At 56.1% G+C, this 15,375-nt stretch overlaps 1 protein-coding gene across 4 annotated transcripts in view; it reads left to right on the forward strand.

Annotated features, from left to right (window-relative positions):
• The window catches only part of ZNF142 (zinc finger protein 142), a 16,992-nt gene extending 1,636 nt beyond the window's left edge, over positions 1 to 15,356 (forward strand). For all 4 annotated transcript variants that reach the window (XM_081813592.1, XM_081813594.1, XM_081813591.1 and 1 more), the window contains 8 exons: positions 328 to 642; positions 3,420 to 4,019; positions 5,128 to 5,295; positions 6,188 to 7,012; positions 9,132 to 9,309; positions 10,079 to 12,968; positions 13,459 to 13,564; positions 14,489 to 15,356. In XM_081813592.1, the coding sequence (XP_081669718.1) occupies positions 363 to 642; positions 3,420 to 4,019; positions 5,128 to 5,295; positions 6,188 to 7,012; positions 9,132 to 9,309; positions 10,079 to 12,968; positions 13,459 to 13,564; positions 14,489 to 14,958 (5,517 nt within the window). In that variant the 5' untranslated portion in view covers positions 328 to 362 and the 3' untranslated portion in view covers positions 14,959 to 15,356. The remainder of the gene's footprint in view (positions 1 to 327; positions 643 to 3,419; positions 4,020 to 5,127; positions 5,296 to 6,187; positions 7,013 to 9,131; positions 9,310 to 10,078; positions 12,969 to 13,458; positions 13,565 to 14,488) is intronic.
• The last annotated feature ends 19 nt before the right edge of the window (positions 15,357 to 15,375 follow it).

Raw genomic sequence — 15,375 nt, forward strand, 5'->3', positions numbered from 1 at the left:
CAGTTTTGGTGCAGATAAGAAAACTGAGGCCCAGATTGCTTAATGATTTCACCAAGGTCACTTAGCTCCAAGAAACATAACCTTCAGTCTTTAATATATTGGCTAAAACTTGTTGGCTCTCTCCTAATGCTGATCCCTATTAGCATCTGTATACTTTTTGTTCTGAACATTGTTGTAAAAAGACTTCTAGGTTAGCTAGGTATGGCATGTTGCCATGCATGGAAATGCCTAAGTGGGCAGACACTGGGCCGTGCCCCCACACCAACGGGGAAGAAAGTGAGATTTCTAACTCTATTTTGTTTGGGTTCTCTTCCATTGGCTTTTCAGCACATAAGGAGACCACAGAACACCAGTCAGTGGTGATGACAGACCCCGTGTTGGACTCACAGCCAACCAGCAACACTGGGGAGATGGATGGACTGTGCCCTGAGCTATTGCTGATCCCCCCATCTCTCTCTAACCGTGGAATCCTGGAGCCCGTCCAGAGCGCCTGTCCTGCTGAGAACCCCACACCTTTGCCTGCTGACCCAGGCTGTCTACTGGTAGAGGCCACAGCAACTGAAGAGGACACAGGGAACATGGAGATCATTGTGGAAGCAGTAACTGGAAACCTGTCCCCAGGTGCTCCTGGAGAGACCCCAGGTACCAACCCAGTCGCTAGCAGGCCCCTGGGACAATCAGCCCTGAGGTTTTCTCTGTGCTATTTTTGACCCTTTTGTATAAATAATGATGAGAACACAAGGTAGCATCTTATTTTTATTCTTAGAGATGTTGTCATTTGGTTTGCAGTTGGTGAATGTTGATTGAAGGCTGGCAAGGTGGTTCACAACCTGGTACCAAGCTCTTGGCAGAGCCTCTCCGTGCAAGGACTTCATGTCTGCTAGGCAGGAATCCAGAAGGGAAGACCTTTTTGACACCTCCACCCGATCCTTACTCCTATAGCGTATTGACCCTCCCACTCAGGAACTGCAGCCAGGGATTAGGCAAAAGGCCCAGCGTCTCCACTACCCTGGGCTTGGCAGGGCTTCCTGGAGGTAATCCGGTATTTCCTTGCCCTAGTTTCTTATGTGTAACATCCGTAACTCATCCAAGGCATGTTGTCAAGAGTGGGAGTTGAGCATTTATATTTATGCTAGAAAAAAGATTCTCCCCTTTATTCTTCCCATATCTACAACTTCTTATTTTTAGATAACTTCCCCGTTTGTTAACTGCCATCCTCCGGTTACAGTTGTCACAACTTGCCTTGGCAGTGTAGTATAGTGACAACGAATCCTGGGAAAGATTAGCTAATTTGATCATAGAGTGTTTCTAAGCTTCTGTGTCATAAAGCAAATAATAAAGACAGAACAAACATGGGAAAAACATTTGCAATACAGACGAGATCGGGCGCATTCAGGGTGGTATGGCCGTAGACAACATTTGCAATACATAAGGAAGAGTTATTCTCTTTAATTTTTTGTAAAGATTATTTATTTATTTATTTGAGAGAGAGAGAGAGAGCTAGCAAGAGCAGAGCAGGAGGGTGGGGTAGAGAGAGAGAAGCAGGCTCTCCACTGAGCAGGGAGCCTGATGCGGGGCTCCATCCAAAGACCTCAGGATCATGACCTGAGCTGAAGGCAGACACTCAACCAAGTGAGCCACCCAGGCACCCTGAGTTAATCTCTTTGAAATTCAAAGAGCTCCATAATAAGAAAAAGAAAGGGTGTTTTTTTGGGGGGGGGTTTTTTGAAAGGGAAAAAGAAACCTACATGCGATTCATTAAAGAAGAATAAAAATAGTTAATAACCATAAGAATGCTTAATCTCACTAACACACAAATTCCAGTTAAAAATAATTACGAGGGGTGCTTGGCTGGCTTAGTTGGAAGAGCATGTGACTTTTTTTTTTTTTTTTTAGATTTTATTTATTTATTTTTGCAAGAGAGAGACAGCACACAAGCAGGGAGGAGGGGCAGAGGGAGAGGGAGAAGTAGACTCCCTGCTGAGTGGGGAGCCTGATATGGGACTCAATCCCAGGACCCTGGGATCATGACCCGAGCTGAAGGCAGACGCTTAACTGACTAAGCCATCCAGCCGCCCGAGCATGTGACTCTTGATGTCAGGGTTGTGAGTTGAAGCCCCATGTTGGATGTAGAGATTACTAAAAAAAAAAAAAACTTAAAAAAATAATAATTATGATATGCCATTGTTGTTTCTCAACTTTGGCAAAAATTAAACATTTTTTATAATACCTAGCATTGGTGGGAAAACAGATACTGTCTTATAGCTTACAGAGAGTATAAATTTAGCATAATCTTTTGAAGGTCAATTTATCTACATAACAGATTTGAAAATATGCATACTCTGACCCAGTAATTCCATTTCCTAGGGCTCTGTCCTCTAGAAAGTGCTCACACGCATGCACAAGAATACAGGCGTAAGGATGTCTAGAGCCGCTTTATTTACAAGGGTTGCAAATAACCCAAATGTCCATCAGTAAAGGCAAGACCTCATTTTGACCTGTTCATGCTTGGAAGTACTATGAACTGGACAAAATAATACTAGATCTGAAGGTATTCATAGAAGAAAGTATCTGATCTATAGCAAGTGGGTGGGGGGGGAAGCAAATTGCAGAGAAATGACTCAGAAAGGCCTAAAACAATATAGACCAAATTGTGTGTGTTAAGGGTGAGGTTGGTTATTCTTTCTGTAGTTACATCCATGTCATTTGAATTGTTGCACTGAATTTTTCTTTAAACAAAGAAATGATAAAAAAAAAAAGAACCACCAGAGTAGACATGGCACAAACCTGGGCTGGGGTCTTAACAAGTGCAACGGCCTTCACCTCCCAGAACTCTGGGTCCCTCCTCTCGTAGGGCAGCTAGAAGACCAAGTGCGTGTTTCCTAAGCCTTTCTTTATCAAGGTCCTGCCCATTGCTTAAGAAATGACAGTGATTACTATGAACACGATTTGGGTCTCTTGAAAACAGATGTTCTCCATTTTATGAATTACTGTGCCTTTGAAAAAAATCTCTTTACAGAATGTAAAAAGTAACACTTTGTCATTTAAACTGCAGATATTATCCCCAGATTGTCATTTTCTTCTTTTGAAAGCTCCTAATTTTTCCTGAGGGCAAAACGTATTGCCTTTTCGTAATGCTTTCTGGATTTGGTTACTGCTTATTGTATTCATTCAGCAAATGTTTATTAAATACCCGTTTTATGCCAAATATGGTGCTACCTACTGGGAACCCAGGTACACGTGCATGTTGACTGTCCCTGACCTCATCCGGGGAGCTTACACTCCGGGGAGAAGACTTAAGGTCCATCTCCACTCCACCAATATTAAAAGATTCACCCACATTTTCTACTGGTAGCTAACGCCTGAGAGTCTCGTTCCGTCTGATCCCGTGCCTTTCTCTGTCGGTCCTCTGCCTGCAGGTGTCCTGGTAAAGGTGGTGGAGGTGTACTTCTGTGAGCGCTGTGAGCAGAGCTTTGCAGAGCCCACTCTGCTGGCCCTGCACCAGTGCACTGAGACCCTTATACAGCCTCTAGCGGACCTCTCTGGCCCCCCATGCCCTGTAGAGCTGACCCCCAGCAACCTCCCTCTCTCTGGCCCTCCGCAGGGCCAGGGCCCACCAGATAGCCCCCTGCCGTGCCCTGTGTGTAGACAGGAGTTTGCCCAACCCCAGGCCCTGAAGAGCCACTTCAAGAGTCACCGGAGCACTCCCGACACCTTCCCCTGCCCGGAGTCTGGCTGTGCGTTCTCGGCAGAAGATCGCAAGGGTCTGCAGCACCACCTGAGGCTGGCCCACACCGCAGTTCCTGTGCCGTGTTCTTTCCGGGGCTGCCCCCTGCTCTTTGGGAGCCAGCAGGGCATGGAGCTGCACCGGCAGGCCCATTACCCTTTCCACTGCAACCACTGCAGCTTCATGGGCTCCAACGTCAAGCTCTTCCGGCAGCATCAGCGGAACCACGGGGCCGGGACGCAGGGAGAACTGTCTGCCCAGCAGAGTGCTCCATCCCAGGAGCTGCTGCCAGGTATGAGGCCAAGGCCCAGCAGTCCCTTGCCTGGAACGCGGCCACGGTCAGTCCTGTAGGAGAGGCAGTTGGTTCCAGTGCCATGAACGTGTGCATGAATGCAAGGGACTCTGGAGCAATGGTTCAGGAGGGCAGAATTACTGATGGACATGGGAAGGCCTCTCGAAACCTTGTGCCAGTCAGAATATATGAGACAAAGAGGAAGTCTTTGTCCATGACAATGAGTGAAATTTGGCTTTGGCAACACTGTGGCTTTGAAGTTACTTGATGATTATTCTTTTTTTGATTCATTTCAGAACTTTCTGAGGGCAAAAGCTAAAATACTGTCAGCGGCTGTAGCCACTGGTAGAATGCCTGTAGACTTCCTGTTAGAGCAAGTGGGATTGGGCCAGAGAAGCTGGGGTTATTTTAAAAAGAAGCCTTCAATGAGGGGTGGTACTTCACTGATTCTTACTCCTCTTGGTCTCAAAAAGAAGGCATGAGGTGAATAGAGGAGGAGGAGGAAGAAATAGGCCAGGAGAGGCCAGGATTCTGCTGAGAGACCTAAGCTTGCTAAGACTGCTTGGTGCTGTGTTCCCAAAGAGAAGATCCCTCTTTCCTGGGAAATAGTCCTACGTCTTTGCCTTATTGAAGCAACTGCCTCTGTGGAGAGGTAGAAGCGATGAATTGGAGGGGACAGGGAGTGACCCTGAATTGCTGAGTTAGGCTTCTCAGTAGACCAGTTTAGAGGTCAGGCTATGTTCACCTGCACTGGGCCACCGGCCATTAGCCCTGGGAACCCGAGCGAGGGAAGTGCAGTCTACCCATTCTGTACCTTCCAGCCGCCTTCCCCCACAGTGATCTCAAAGCCCTTGCCTTCAAGGGGTCTGAGGATGGTGTTATCTGAGGTTTGATTTGCTTTAGGTTGGAGCATTAATGATAGCTTAGCTCCTGGTCTTCCTCTGTCTGCCTTGAGTGGTAATAAATGTATAGACCTCAAATCCAAGTGCAAGGTTCTCTTCCACTAAATGGGGAGGGGGTGGTCCTGCCAGCCAGGAAGAGCAGCAGTACAAGCAGCCGCTGCTGTTGTTGGCTCCTGTAGACATTATCAAGTTTTATGTGTCTCCAGCCCCCAAACTGCCCCCTAGAGAGGAAGAGCCGTCAGAACGAGCAGATACGCCCTTGCCCAGGCAGGAGTCAGCGGACGAGGAGGACGTGGAGGAAGAAGAGGAGAGTGGTGCCCTGAAGGACACCCAGAAAGCCCTGGAGAAAGGCCAGGGGCCTCAGCAGTTAGAAGGTAATGACGTGATTAGGCTTGACCCTCTTGGTGGTGGGGAGGAATGGATCGTGGCTCTGGGCTTTGGTTTATAGCCTTTTGATCTTAACCTTCCACTTTGATTTGTCTAGTGGGGAAATGATAAATGGGTAAAGACTGTAGAAACACAGAGTAGGGGTCAATAGAGTTTGCTCTCCTGGGCTGGTTTTCCTCAGGCAGAAAGCTCTTTTGCAGGAAAGGAGAGGGTGATATTCATCATATAAAAGTACCAGAGGTTATTGGTCAGCAGCCTGTCTTGTCTGGCATTGGGCCCACGAATATTTTATTTCTGAATCCTTGCTTCCCGGTTTTCCAGCTCACTAGAACAACATTCGAAACCCATCCATCCCACAAGGAAGCATGTTTACTGTCAAGTGAATAGAAAAGATCTGATTTGTACAGTTCTCTACGATCTAGAACTCAGTGAACCAGTGTTTAGAAGCAGGAGTACTTGACCTTCTTCTCTTCCCTTCTACACACTCTGTGGGTTTCTTTTCCTTCCAACCAACCCTGCTGGTCCCGCTGCCTACTCCCGTGAACGAGGGCAGGAAGAACGAGAATGCTTCATCCAGATTATTCTCTTGAGCAGCTCTGGACATAGGCTTAGGAATAGTAGGTGGCTGGGTAAAGCACTTCAGATGGGCCCACAACAAGGTCAGAGAAACCCTTGTGATTTTGCTTCTTCCAGTACTTGAATTTCTCGTCTCTTTTTTGAGACGACGCTGTTTGAGATGCTGTTGTTAGGTTTCCTGCCCAGAAAAGGGAAAGGCCACGTAATGTTGCATCTGGGCAAATGGTGGTTCTTCCGTTATCTGGGCAACCCCCGACCCCACACAAACTCGCTGTCAACCCTCTCTACCTTTCCCTCTCCCAGGGGATGTGGCTTCTGGCCCCGAGTCCCTCTTCAAGACCCACATGTGCCCAGAATGCAAGCGCTGCTTCAAGAAGCGGACGCACCTGGTGGAGCACCTGCATCTCCACTTCCCAGACCCCAGCCTCCAGTGCCCCAACTGCCAGAAGTTCTTCACCAGCAAGAGCAAGCTCAAGACCCATCTGCTGCGGGAGCTGGGCCAGAAGGCCCACCGCTGCCCACTGTGCCATTACAGCGCGGTGGAGAGGAATGCGCTCAACCGCCACATGGCTAGCATGCACGAGGACATTTCCAACCTGTACTCGGACACCTACGCCTGTCCCGTGTGCCGCGAGGAGTTCCGCCTCAGCCAGGCCCTGAAGGAGCACCTCAAGAGCCACACGGCGGCGGCCGCCGCGGGGCCCTTGCCCCTTCGCTGCTTTCAGGAGGGCTGCAGCTACGCGGCCCCCGACCGCAAGGCCTTTGTCAGGCACCTGAAGGAGAGCCACGGCGCGCGGGCCGTGGAGTGCCGCCATCACTCCTGCCCCCTGCTCTTCGCCACGGCCGAGGCCATGGAGGCGCACCACAAGAGCCACTACGCCTTCCACTGCCCGCACTGTGACTTTGCCTGCTCCAATAAGCACCTGTTCCGCAAACACAAGAAGCAGGGCCACCCGGGCAGCGAAGAGCTGCGCTGCACCTTCTGCCCCTTCGCCACCTTCAACCCGGTGGCCTACCAGGACCACGTGGGCAAGATGCACGCCCACGAGAAGATCCATCAGTGCCCCGAGTGCAGCTTCGCCACTGCCCACAAGAGGGTGCTCATCCGCCACATGCTGCTGCACACGGGTGAGCCGCCCGCCCCTCTGCAGTTACCCCTACAGTCGCCCCTACCGTAACCCCTACAGTAACCCGCCCGCGATGGCGAAGACACACGAAGGGCTCCGCGTCCGTTGTTTTCTTTGACCCCATGTTCCTAGAGCTAAATCTACCATTTGTAGTTTACAAAGGAGCCGTAAGTGGAGGGTCCCTTGGCTAGTAAGACGGTTAAGCTGGGATCAGAATCCAGGCAGTCTCCTCCCATGCTCTAACCATGGTGCCGCTGTGTCTCACCCTCCGGCAGGCGTGGACGGGGTCAGTACCCAGCCTATTAAAGCGGAGAAACCCAGAGCAGGAGAGATACCTTCCTTTGTGATTTAGGTTTTCAGAACGTGCTATGAGAGATGGGGGGGGGGTGGGGAGACTGAGCCGTCCACACCCGCGAGAGCCTTGGCAGCCGACGCGGACCCTTAATTGGTTGCCAGCATTATACCGATTCTTTGACTGACAACCAAATTGGGCTTCCTGCTACAGCATCATCCCATTTGTGATCTCTAGGCAAGCATCAGTGGGTTGACAAGACATTTTTTAAAAATCTCATCAAAGGGGCGCCTGGGTGGCTCAGTCGTTACGCGTCTGCCTTCGGCTCAGGTCATGATCCCAGGATCCTGGGATCGAGCCCCGCATCGGGCTCCCTGCTCGGCTGGGAGTCTGCTACTCCCTGTCCCACTCCCCCTGCTTGTGTTCCCTCTCTCGCTGTCTCTCTCTGTCAAATAAAATCTTAAAAAAAAAAAAAAAAAATCTCATCAAAGACTCTAGTTTGGGAGGACAGCTTTTAGGCAGCTTGGGACAAAGCCATTGCTCCCAGTGAACAGTTCATTTCTGTGCATGCTTTAGTCACCAGACCTCATTTTTCAGAGGCCCTTCATAAAATCTCCCATCTCTAAGAGTTTGCCGACTTCTTTTATACTATCTCATTTAATGCGTAATAACAGTCTTGCAAGGAAGGCAGGTAAAGGAGAGAAACTGAACATGTAAATGGCCCGTTTCGGGATCACACAGCTAGTGTTAGAACCGGAGCCAGAATACCATTTCCCTTGCCTTTCACCACAGGGAAACGGGCTGAGTGGGTCAGCAGGGATCACAGGGAAGGGTCCTGAAGGAACGTGCCCCCTTAGTGCGAGCTCTTGCCCAACTCCACGGACAGCTCTTTCTTGTGTTCTTGCTGGGCACCGCGGAGGACTTTGGGACGTCTCACTTAATCGTCTCACCAACCGTCAGCAGTCAGTATTTCTGTTGCCCCCTCTTTGGAGGCAAGGAAACAGACTGGGAGGGGTTACATGACCTGTCCAAGGCCACATAGTAGTAGTAAGCTGGGATCTGAACCACCACTTCCTAGCTCTGTGGTTTCCCTGTGCCTCAGCTTCTTTCTCTGTAAAATGGGGCAGTCCTAGCACCTGCCTCATAGGGCTGTTGGGAAGAGTCAGCAAGAGGAGGCATTTTTTTTTTTAAGATTTTATTTATTTGTCAGAAAGCACAAGCAGAGGGAGTGGCAGGCAGAGGGAGAGAGGGAGAAGCAGACTCCCCGCTGAGCAAGGAGCCCGATGCAGGATGCAGGACTTGATCCCAGGACCCTGGGATCATGACCTGAGCCAGAGGCAGACGCTTAACCAACCGACTGAGCCACCCACGTGCCCCAAGAGGGGGCATTTTTATAAAGTGCTCAAAAGGGAGCACTTTGTAATGCACATTCTGTACCTGTTAGCTATTAATATCTTTATTAATGGGTTGGACTCCAGAGTCCAAATTCTTAACCACTATGTTGTATGGCCTAATTTTTTCTCCTCTTCTGCAAAACTGAAGGGAATTGGGCTAAGTGGAGCACTCGGCCGTTAGTGCCAACAAGCTCCCCAGCAAATCCCGGTAGACTCGCCAGCTGGTTGTGGAAAGCATGGTCTTCACTTGCCCCCCGGCTTCCTCCGTGTCGGAGGGGAGGAGAGGGCCGGGAAGAGCTTTCGCTCGTGCTGGGCATCAGGGCAAGCTTGCAGGCGTGGGGGCAGTGGGGTGGGGGGGTGGTCTGTGTGCTCACTCCACCTGCGTCTGACCCGTGTTTCTGCCCCTCCCATCCCTACCCCCACTCGCACCCAAGGTGAGAAACCTCACAAGTGTGAGCTCTGCGACTTCACGTGCCGAGACGTGAGCTACCTGTCCAAGCACATGCTGACCCACTCCAACGCCAAGGATTACATGTGCACCGAGTGTGGCTACGTCACCAAGTGGAAGCACTACCTCAGTGTGCACATGCGGAAACACGCAGGGGACCTCAGGTAGGAGCGCGCGAGCCTCCCTCCCTAGCCCAGGAAGCTGACGCTAAGCCAGCGTCCTCTTGAGCTCAGCGTGCTCTCCTGGCCGCAGAGCCACTCCTCCCAGTGCCCCTCTCTGCCCCTCTCCTGTCCGCTCCATTGCCTGCAGCTGGCCTCTGTGCCTGCGGCCCAGTCTGCCTGGGGAGAGCTCCCTGGGCTCAGGGAAGGGAGCACAGACCCAGAGTCCAGGCCTAGACGTGAAGGTGGCCCTTGAGCTCTCAAAGAGTCCGGGCCTGGGAAAGTCGGGAGACGGCACCTGCAACCCCAATCCTAGCCACGTTCCGCATGCAGGCAGGCTCCCCTCTGCGCTGGGGCACGGCTGGCCAGGGGGTTTTTCCGGAGCTTTCACGCCTCCGTGGGAGAAGGGGCTCTAGGCACAGACACCTGCCCCGTGGGGCCACGGCCCGGCAGCTCCTTCCGAGTCCAGGGCGGGTGGCGGATTCATGCTGTCTTCCCTGTGGGGAGCAATGTAGAGTAGGGGTCGGAACATAAGCCCTGAAGCTGGGCTGTCAGCCCTCCGCTTCTTCTGTAACCTGAGGCAGGTCATTGACCTCTGTGCGTGAGTCTCCTCACTTGGAAGTAGGTGCCGATGTCGTAGGGTAGCGGCAGAGAATAAGTTAGATGACAGCAGTAGACGCTGAGCAGAGAGCCTCGTCCGCAGGAAGTACTTACGGGCTGGTTACGGGAGATTGATCACGGCGCCTTTGCCGCACCCCCCCTTCCTCCTCACCAGGTACCAGTGCAACCAGTGCTCCTACCGTTGCCACCGGGCCGATCAGCTGAGCAGCCACAAGCTGCGCCACCAGGGCAAGTCCCTGATGTGCGAGGTGTGTGCGTTCGCCTGCAAGCGGAAGTACGAGCTGCAGAAGCACATGGCCTCCCAGCACCACCCGGGCGCGCCGGCGCCGCTCTACCCCTGCCGCTACTGCAGCTACCAGAGCCGCCACAAGCAGGCGCTGCTGAGCCACGAGAACTGCAAGCACACGCGCCTGCGGGAGTTCCGCTGCGCCCTCTGTGACTACCGCACCTTCAGCAACACCACCCTCTTCTTCCACAAGCGCAAGGCCCACGGCTACGTGCCCGGCGACCAGGTGTGGCAGCTCCGCTACGGCGGCCAGGAGCCAGAGGGGCCCGGGCCGTGCCCGACCCCCCCACCCGACTCCGAGCCCCCGGGCCAGCCGCCCGCCCAGCCTGCGGGGCCAGACCGTGACCCTGGGCCCGTGGTGGAGCCCCCCCTGGACCCGGCGCCGCCGGAGACCAGTGAGGAGGAGAGCGCCGGCAGACCGGATGGCAGTGAGGTTCCGCCGGGGGCCGAGCTGGTTGGCAGCCCCAGTCCGGCGGAGGTCGATGAGGCCGGCTGCACGCTACACCTGGAGGCCCTGGGGGTAGAGCTGGAACCTGTGGCCGAGCCACCCCTTGAGGGGATGGCTGAAACCGACCCTGTGGCGTTCAGGCCCCTGGATGCCTCAGGGCCCCTGAGACTGGAAGGGCCAGAGGAAACTTTGACACAGCTGTCTACCTTTGAAGGTGCCGGAACTTCTGGCATGGGTGCCGAAGAAAAGCCCGTTCTGGAAAAGCCAGTTCCTGAGGCCCCCCACAATGCCCCTTCCTCAGAGGAGCCCCCTGACAGCTGGGCGGGAACCTTCAAGGCCGCTCTGGCTGCCGAGAGCGCCCCCCTCCCCCAGTTCCCCGAGTCAGAGTCCTTACTCAGGGCCCTCCGGAGGCAGGACAAAGAGCAAGCCGAGGCTCTGGTCCTGGAGGGGCGGGTTCAGATGGTGGTGATCCAGGGAGAGGGGCGGGCTTTCCGCTGCCCGCACTGCCCGTTCATTACCCGCCGGGAGAAGGCCCTGAGTGTGCACTCCAGGACGGGGTGCCAGGGCCGCCGAGAGCCCCTGCTGTGCCCCGAGTGCGGGGCCAGCTTCAAGCAACAGCGCGGCCTTAGCACCCACCTGCTGAAGAAGTGCCCCGTTCTGCTCAGAAAGAGCAAGGCTTTGCCCACACCGGGTTCACCCCTCCGTCCGCATCCCCTGCCCCCGGGCACCCAGGGCTCCGAGGATGCAGAAGGTGGGAAGCGCCCGCCTGCACCCTTAGAAGTAGAGCTGGTGCTCCCCAAAGATGCTGCTGCCGCGCTTCCTAGGGAGCCGGAAGAAGTAGAGGAGCCTCCTGGCACGCTCTGCGTCTCCGCAGCCCCTCCCGCGGGGAGCACCTCACCCGCAGAGACCCCTGAGAAGTTCCACTTCGAGCAGGGCAAGTTTCACTGCAACTCGTGCTCGTTCCTGTGCTCTCGGCTCTCCTCCATCACCTCTCACGTGGCCGAAGGCTGCCGGGGGGGACGCGGCGGGGCAGCAAAGCGAGGGGCCTCCCTTCTGAGCAGCGGGGACTCGGCCTGCGCGACCGGGGTGGGCGCGGAGTGCAGCCCCGGCAGTGGGGACCCAGCTCTGGCTCCCAAGCAGAAGGGGGCCCGCTTCTCCTGCCCCACGTGTCCCTTCAGCTGCCAGCAGGAGCGGGCCCTGAGGACTCACCAGAGCCGGGGCTGCCCCCTGCAAGAGCCTGGAGAGCTGCAGTGTGGCCTCTGCTCTTTCAGCAGCCCCGCCGCCGCCGCCCTGAGGCTCCACCAGCAGCGGAGGCACCCCGCCGCCGCGCCGGCCCGCGGGCCCCGGCCCCCGCTTCAGTGCGCGGACTGCGGCTTCACCTGCAAACAGAGCCGCTGCCTGCAGCAGCACCGGCGCCTCAAGCACGAGGGCGTGAAGCCCCATCAGTGCCCCTTCTGCGACTTCTCCACCACGCGACGGTACCGGCTGGAGGCCCATCAGTCCCGGCACACGGGTGTGGGCCGCATCCCCTGCAGCGCCTGCCCGCAGACGTTCGGGACCAACTCGAAACTGCGCCTGCACCGGCTGAGGGTCCACGACAAGACGCCCACCCACTTCTGCCCGCTCTGCGACTACAGCGGCTACCTGCGCCACGACATCACCCGCCACGTCAACAGCTGCCACCGGGGCGCCCCCGCCTTCGCCTGCCCCCAGTGCGAGGCCCAGTTCAGCTCGGAGACGGCGCTCAAGCAGCACGCCCTGCGCCGCCACCCCGAGCCGCCGCCCGCCGCGCCGGGCCCCCCTGCCGAGGCCGCCGCCGCCGCCGCCGCCGGCCCCCTGCGCTGCGCCCGCTGCGGGCTGCTGTGCCCCAGCCCGGCCAGCCTGCGGGGACACACGCGGAAGCAGCACCCGCGCCTGGAGTGCGGGGCCTGCCGGGAGGCCTTCCCCAGCCGGCCGGCCCTGGACGAGCACCGGCGGCGGCGGCACTTCAGCCACCGCTGCCAGCTGTGCGACTTCGCGGCGCGGGAGCGCGCCGGCCTGGTCAAGCACTACGTGGAGCGGCACGAGGGCGAGGCGGCCGGCCAGCCCCCCCTGCGCTGCCCCTTTTGTGACTTCGCGTGCCGCCACCAGCTGGTGCTGGACCACCACGTGAAAGGGCACGGCGGCACCCGGCTCTACAAGTGCGCCGACTGCGCCTACAGCACCAAGAACCGGCAGAAGATCACCTGGCACAGCCGCGTCCACACGGGGGAGAAGCCCTACCGCTGTCACCTCTGTCCCTATGCCTGTGCCGACCCCTCCCGCCTCAAGGTAAGGCCGCGGGCCGCCAGGGAACTCCCCGGGTTCTCGGATCCCGGCTCCCGGTTATCCATTAGTTCCGGGACCTCCGCCAAGCCCCTGTGAGAGTGGGCCCCGGGGCGCGGGGGGGTGATGCTTCACGGGGTGGTTGCAAAGGTGAAATTCCAGCGTGCGCGCTTGGCCCGCGACCAAGGCATGTAATAGTTGGGTGGTCATCTAGACGATAACGGCCAGCATTTATCGAGCACTTACTGCATGCTGGACGCGGTAATTTTAATCCTCGCAAAACAGGAGATCTAGTTACCTTTGCTCTTTCTCGTTTTATAGATTAATAGACTGAGAGTTAGGGGTTAAGCACCCAAAGACAGGCCCAGTGGGTTAGGGTGGCGTCAGAGTGGCCAGACCGGGGAGCCCCCTTGGGAGTACGGCGAGGGTGGGAGCGCCTCCGTTGAGGACCAAGGGTGCGCATTTTCCGGGCATACTCTGCTCTTCCCTCCTCCAGTACCACATGCGGATCCACAAGGAAGAACGGAAGTATCTGTGCCCCGACTGTGGCTACAAGTGCAAGTGGGTCAACCAGCTCAAGTACCACATGACCAAGCACACAGGTGAGTCTGCGTGGTTTCGACAGGCCTAAGGGGGTCCCCCCAGCCCCCACTCCCTGGCACACCCAACCTCCCTGAGGTGGCGAATGTCCTTACTCAGATTCAGGGCGCACATTGGGGGTAGAGGGGAGGCTGACTGGCCAGAATAGCTTCCCAACCCACTGAAGACCTATGAGCATCAGGAGAGAGGTGAGCCTGAGGGCCTGGACATGAGTACTTTGTAAAGCTTTCCTGTTGACCGTGGCACTAGGCCACCCACCCCCCATTGAGAACCCCCCAGCATAAACCTGTGACTGACGGAGGTCTGCTTAGTTCCGGCAGACACGATGGAACTATTAGGAGTAACGAGGAGAACATGGAAGGTTCACCTGTTTTAACTTCTTTTTTTCTCTTGGGTATGGAGTCCATGAATTTTAGGTGCTCAGGAAACGGCTAATGATGGCGTGCCTGTATTACGCATAGGATGCCCTCATGTCAAGGAAATAACCAGATACATTTCAGGGCACTCTGCATCTGTGAGGGCCACTCTCTTGCCTCTACCCCTTCCTTCTTAAGCATTTTCGTTTACTTCTTGAGTTGAACAAGGAGTTCTATTTAAATGGATTCCCAAGTTCCATGAGTACCCCGTGATCAAAAGGGGGTTGGAGTTTCCCATTTGGGGATATCTGAGTGAGTATTCATTGCTCTCAGGTGGCTACTCGGGGGTCCAGTTAGTTAGCAGCATTCATTGGGCACTCATTGTACACAAGGGGCTGTGTCGGGAGGAGGGCATGGAAACGTCAGACAGGGCTGGAGCGTTCCAGAGGTGCGGTCCTGAGTCAGCTTGCTGCTTGGGTCACGTCCCAGGATCTCAGTGACTCGGGCCGTGAGACGTTGCTCCGCCCCCTTCAATAGTAATTTTGTTCGTTGGCCCTGCCCGCCCTGTAGGGCTGAAGCCATACCAGTGTCCCGAGTGTGAGTACTGCACCAACCGGGCCGATGCGCTGCGCGTGCACCAGGAGACACGGCACCGGGAGGCGCGGGCCTTCATGTGTGAGCAGTGCGGCAAGGCCTTCAAGACACGCTTCCTGCTGCGCACCCACCTCCGCAAGCACAGCGAGGCCAAACCCTACGTGTGCAACGTGTGCCGCCGTGCCTTCCGCTGGGCCGCCGGCCTGCGCCACCACGCCCTCACGCACACCGACCGCCACCCCTTCTTCTGCCGCCTCTGCAGCTACAAGGCCAAGCAGAAGTTCCAGGTGGTGAAGCACGTGCGCCGGCACCACCCCGACCAGGCCGACCCAAACCAAGGCGTGGGCAAAGACCCCGCCACCCCCACGGTGCACCTGCACGACGTGCAGCTGGAGGAGCCCAGCCCCCCTGCTCCTGCCGCCCCCCCACCCGCGCCCGAGGGCTGAGAGCCCACGCGGCCTCCTGGCGGGCGTGGGCCGAGCCGTGCCGGCTGGAAGCAGAGTTCGCCTGCGGCTCGGGGCCTGAGGAAGGGCTGGCTTCGAGGAGCCCGGGCGGCCGGAGGCCTCCGGGGACGCAGGCTGTAGCACTGTGACGCTGATGGCCACATACCCGAGTGACATGGACCACAGATTGATTTCCGGTTGGGGCACACTGTGTTTCTAACCCGTGAGTGCCCGACTCCTTCATCGCCCCCCCCAGAGTCCCTGGCTCTGCGACCTTGGTGTGACGCATTCTCTCTTCCCCTGCCTCCTTGCTCTGCCAAGTCCGCACAGTGTATCTAACTGCATGTGCTGTCGCGCCGGCTGCTCTCTAAAGCATGTTAAACAGAACGGTTCCTAGCTTACCGACGCGTCCACGTCCCT

Source organism: Leptonychotes weddellii, chromosome 3, assembly GCF_054177405.1.
Source record: "Leptonychotes weddellii isolate Sample4059 chromosome 3, ASM5417740v2, whole genome shotgun sequence".
NCBI lineage: Eukaryota > Metazoa > Chordata > Mammalia > Carnivora > Phocidae > Leptonychotes > Leptonychotes weddellii.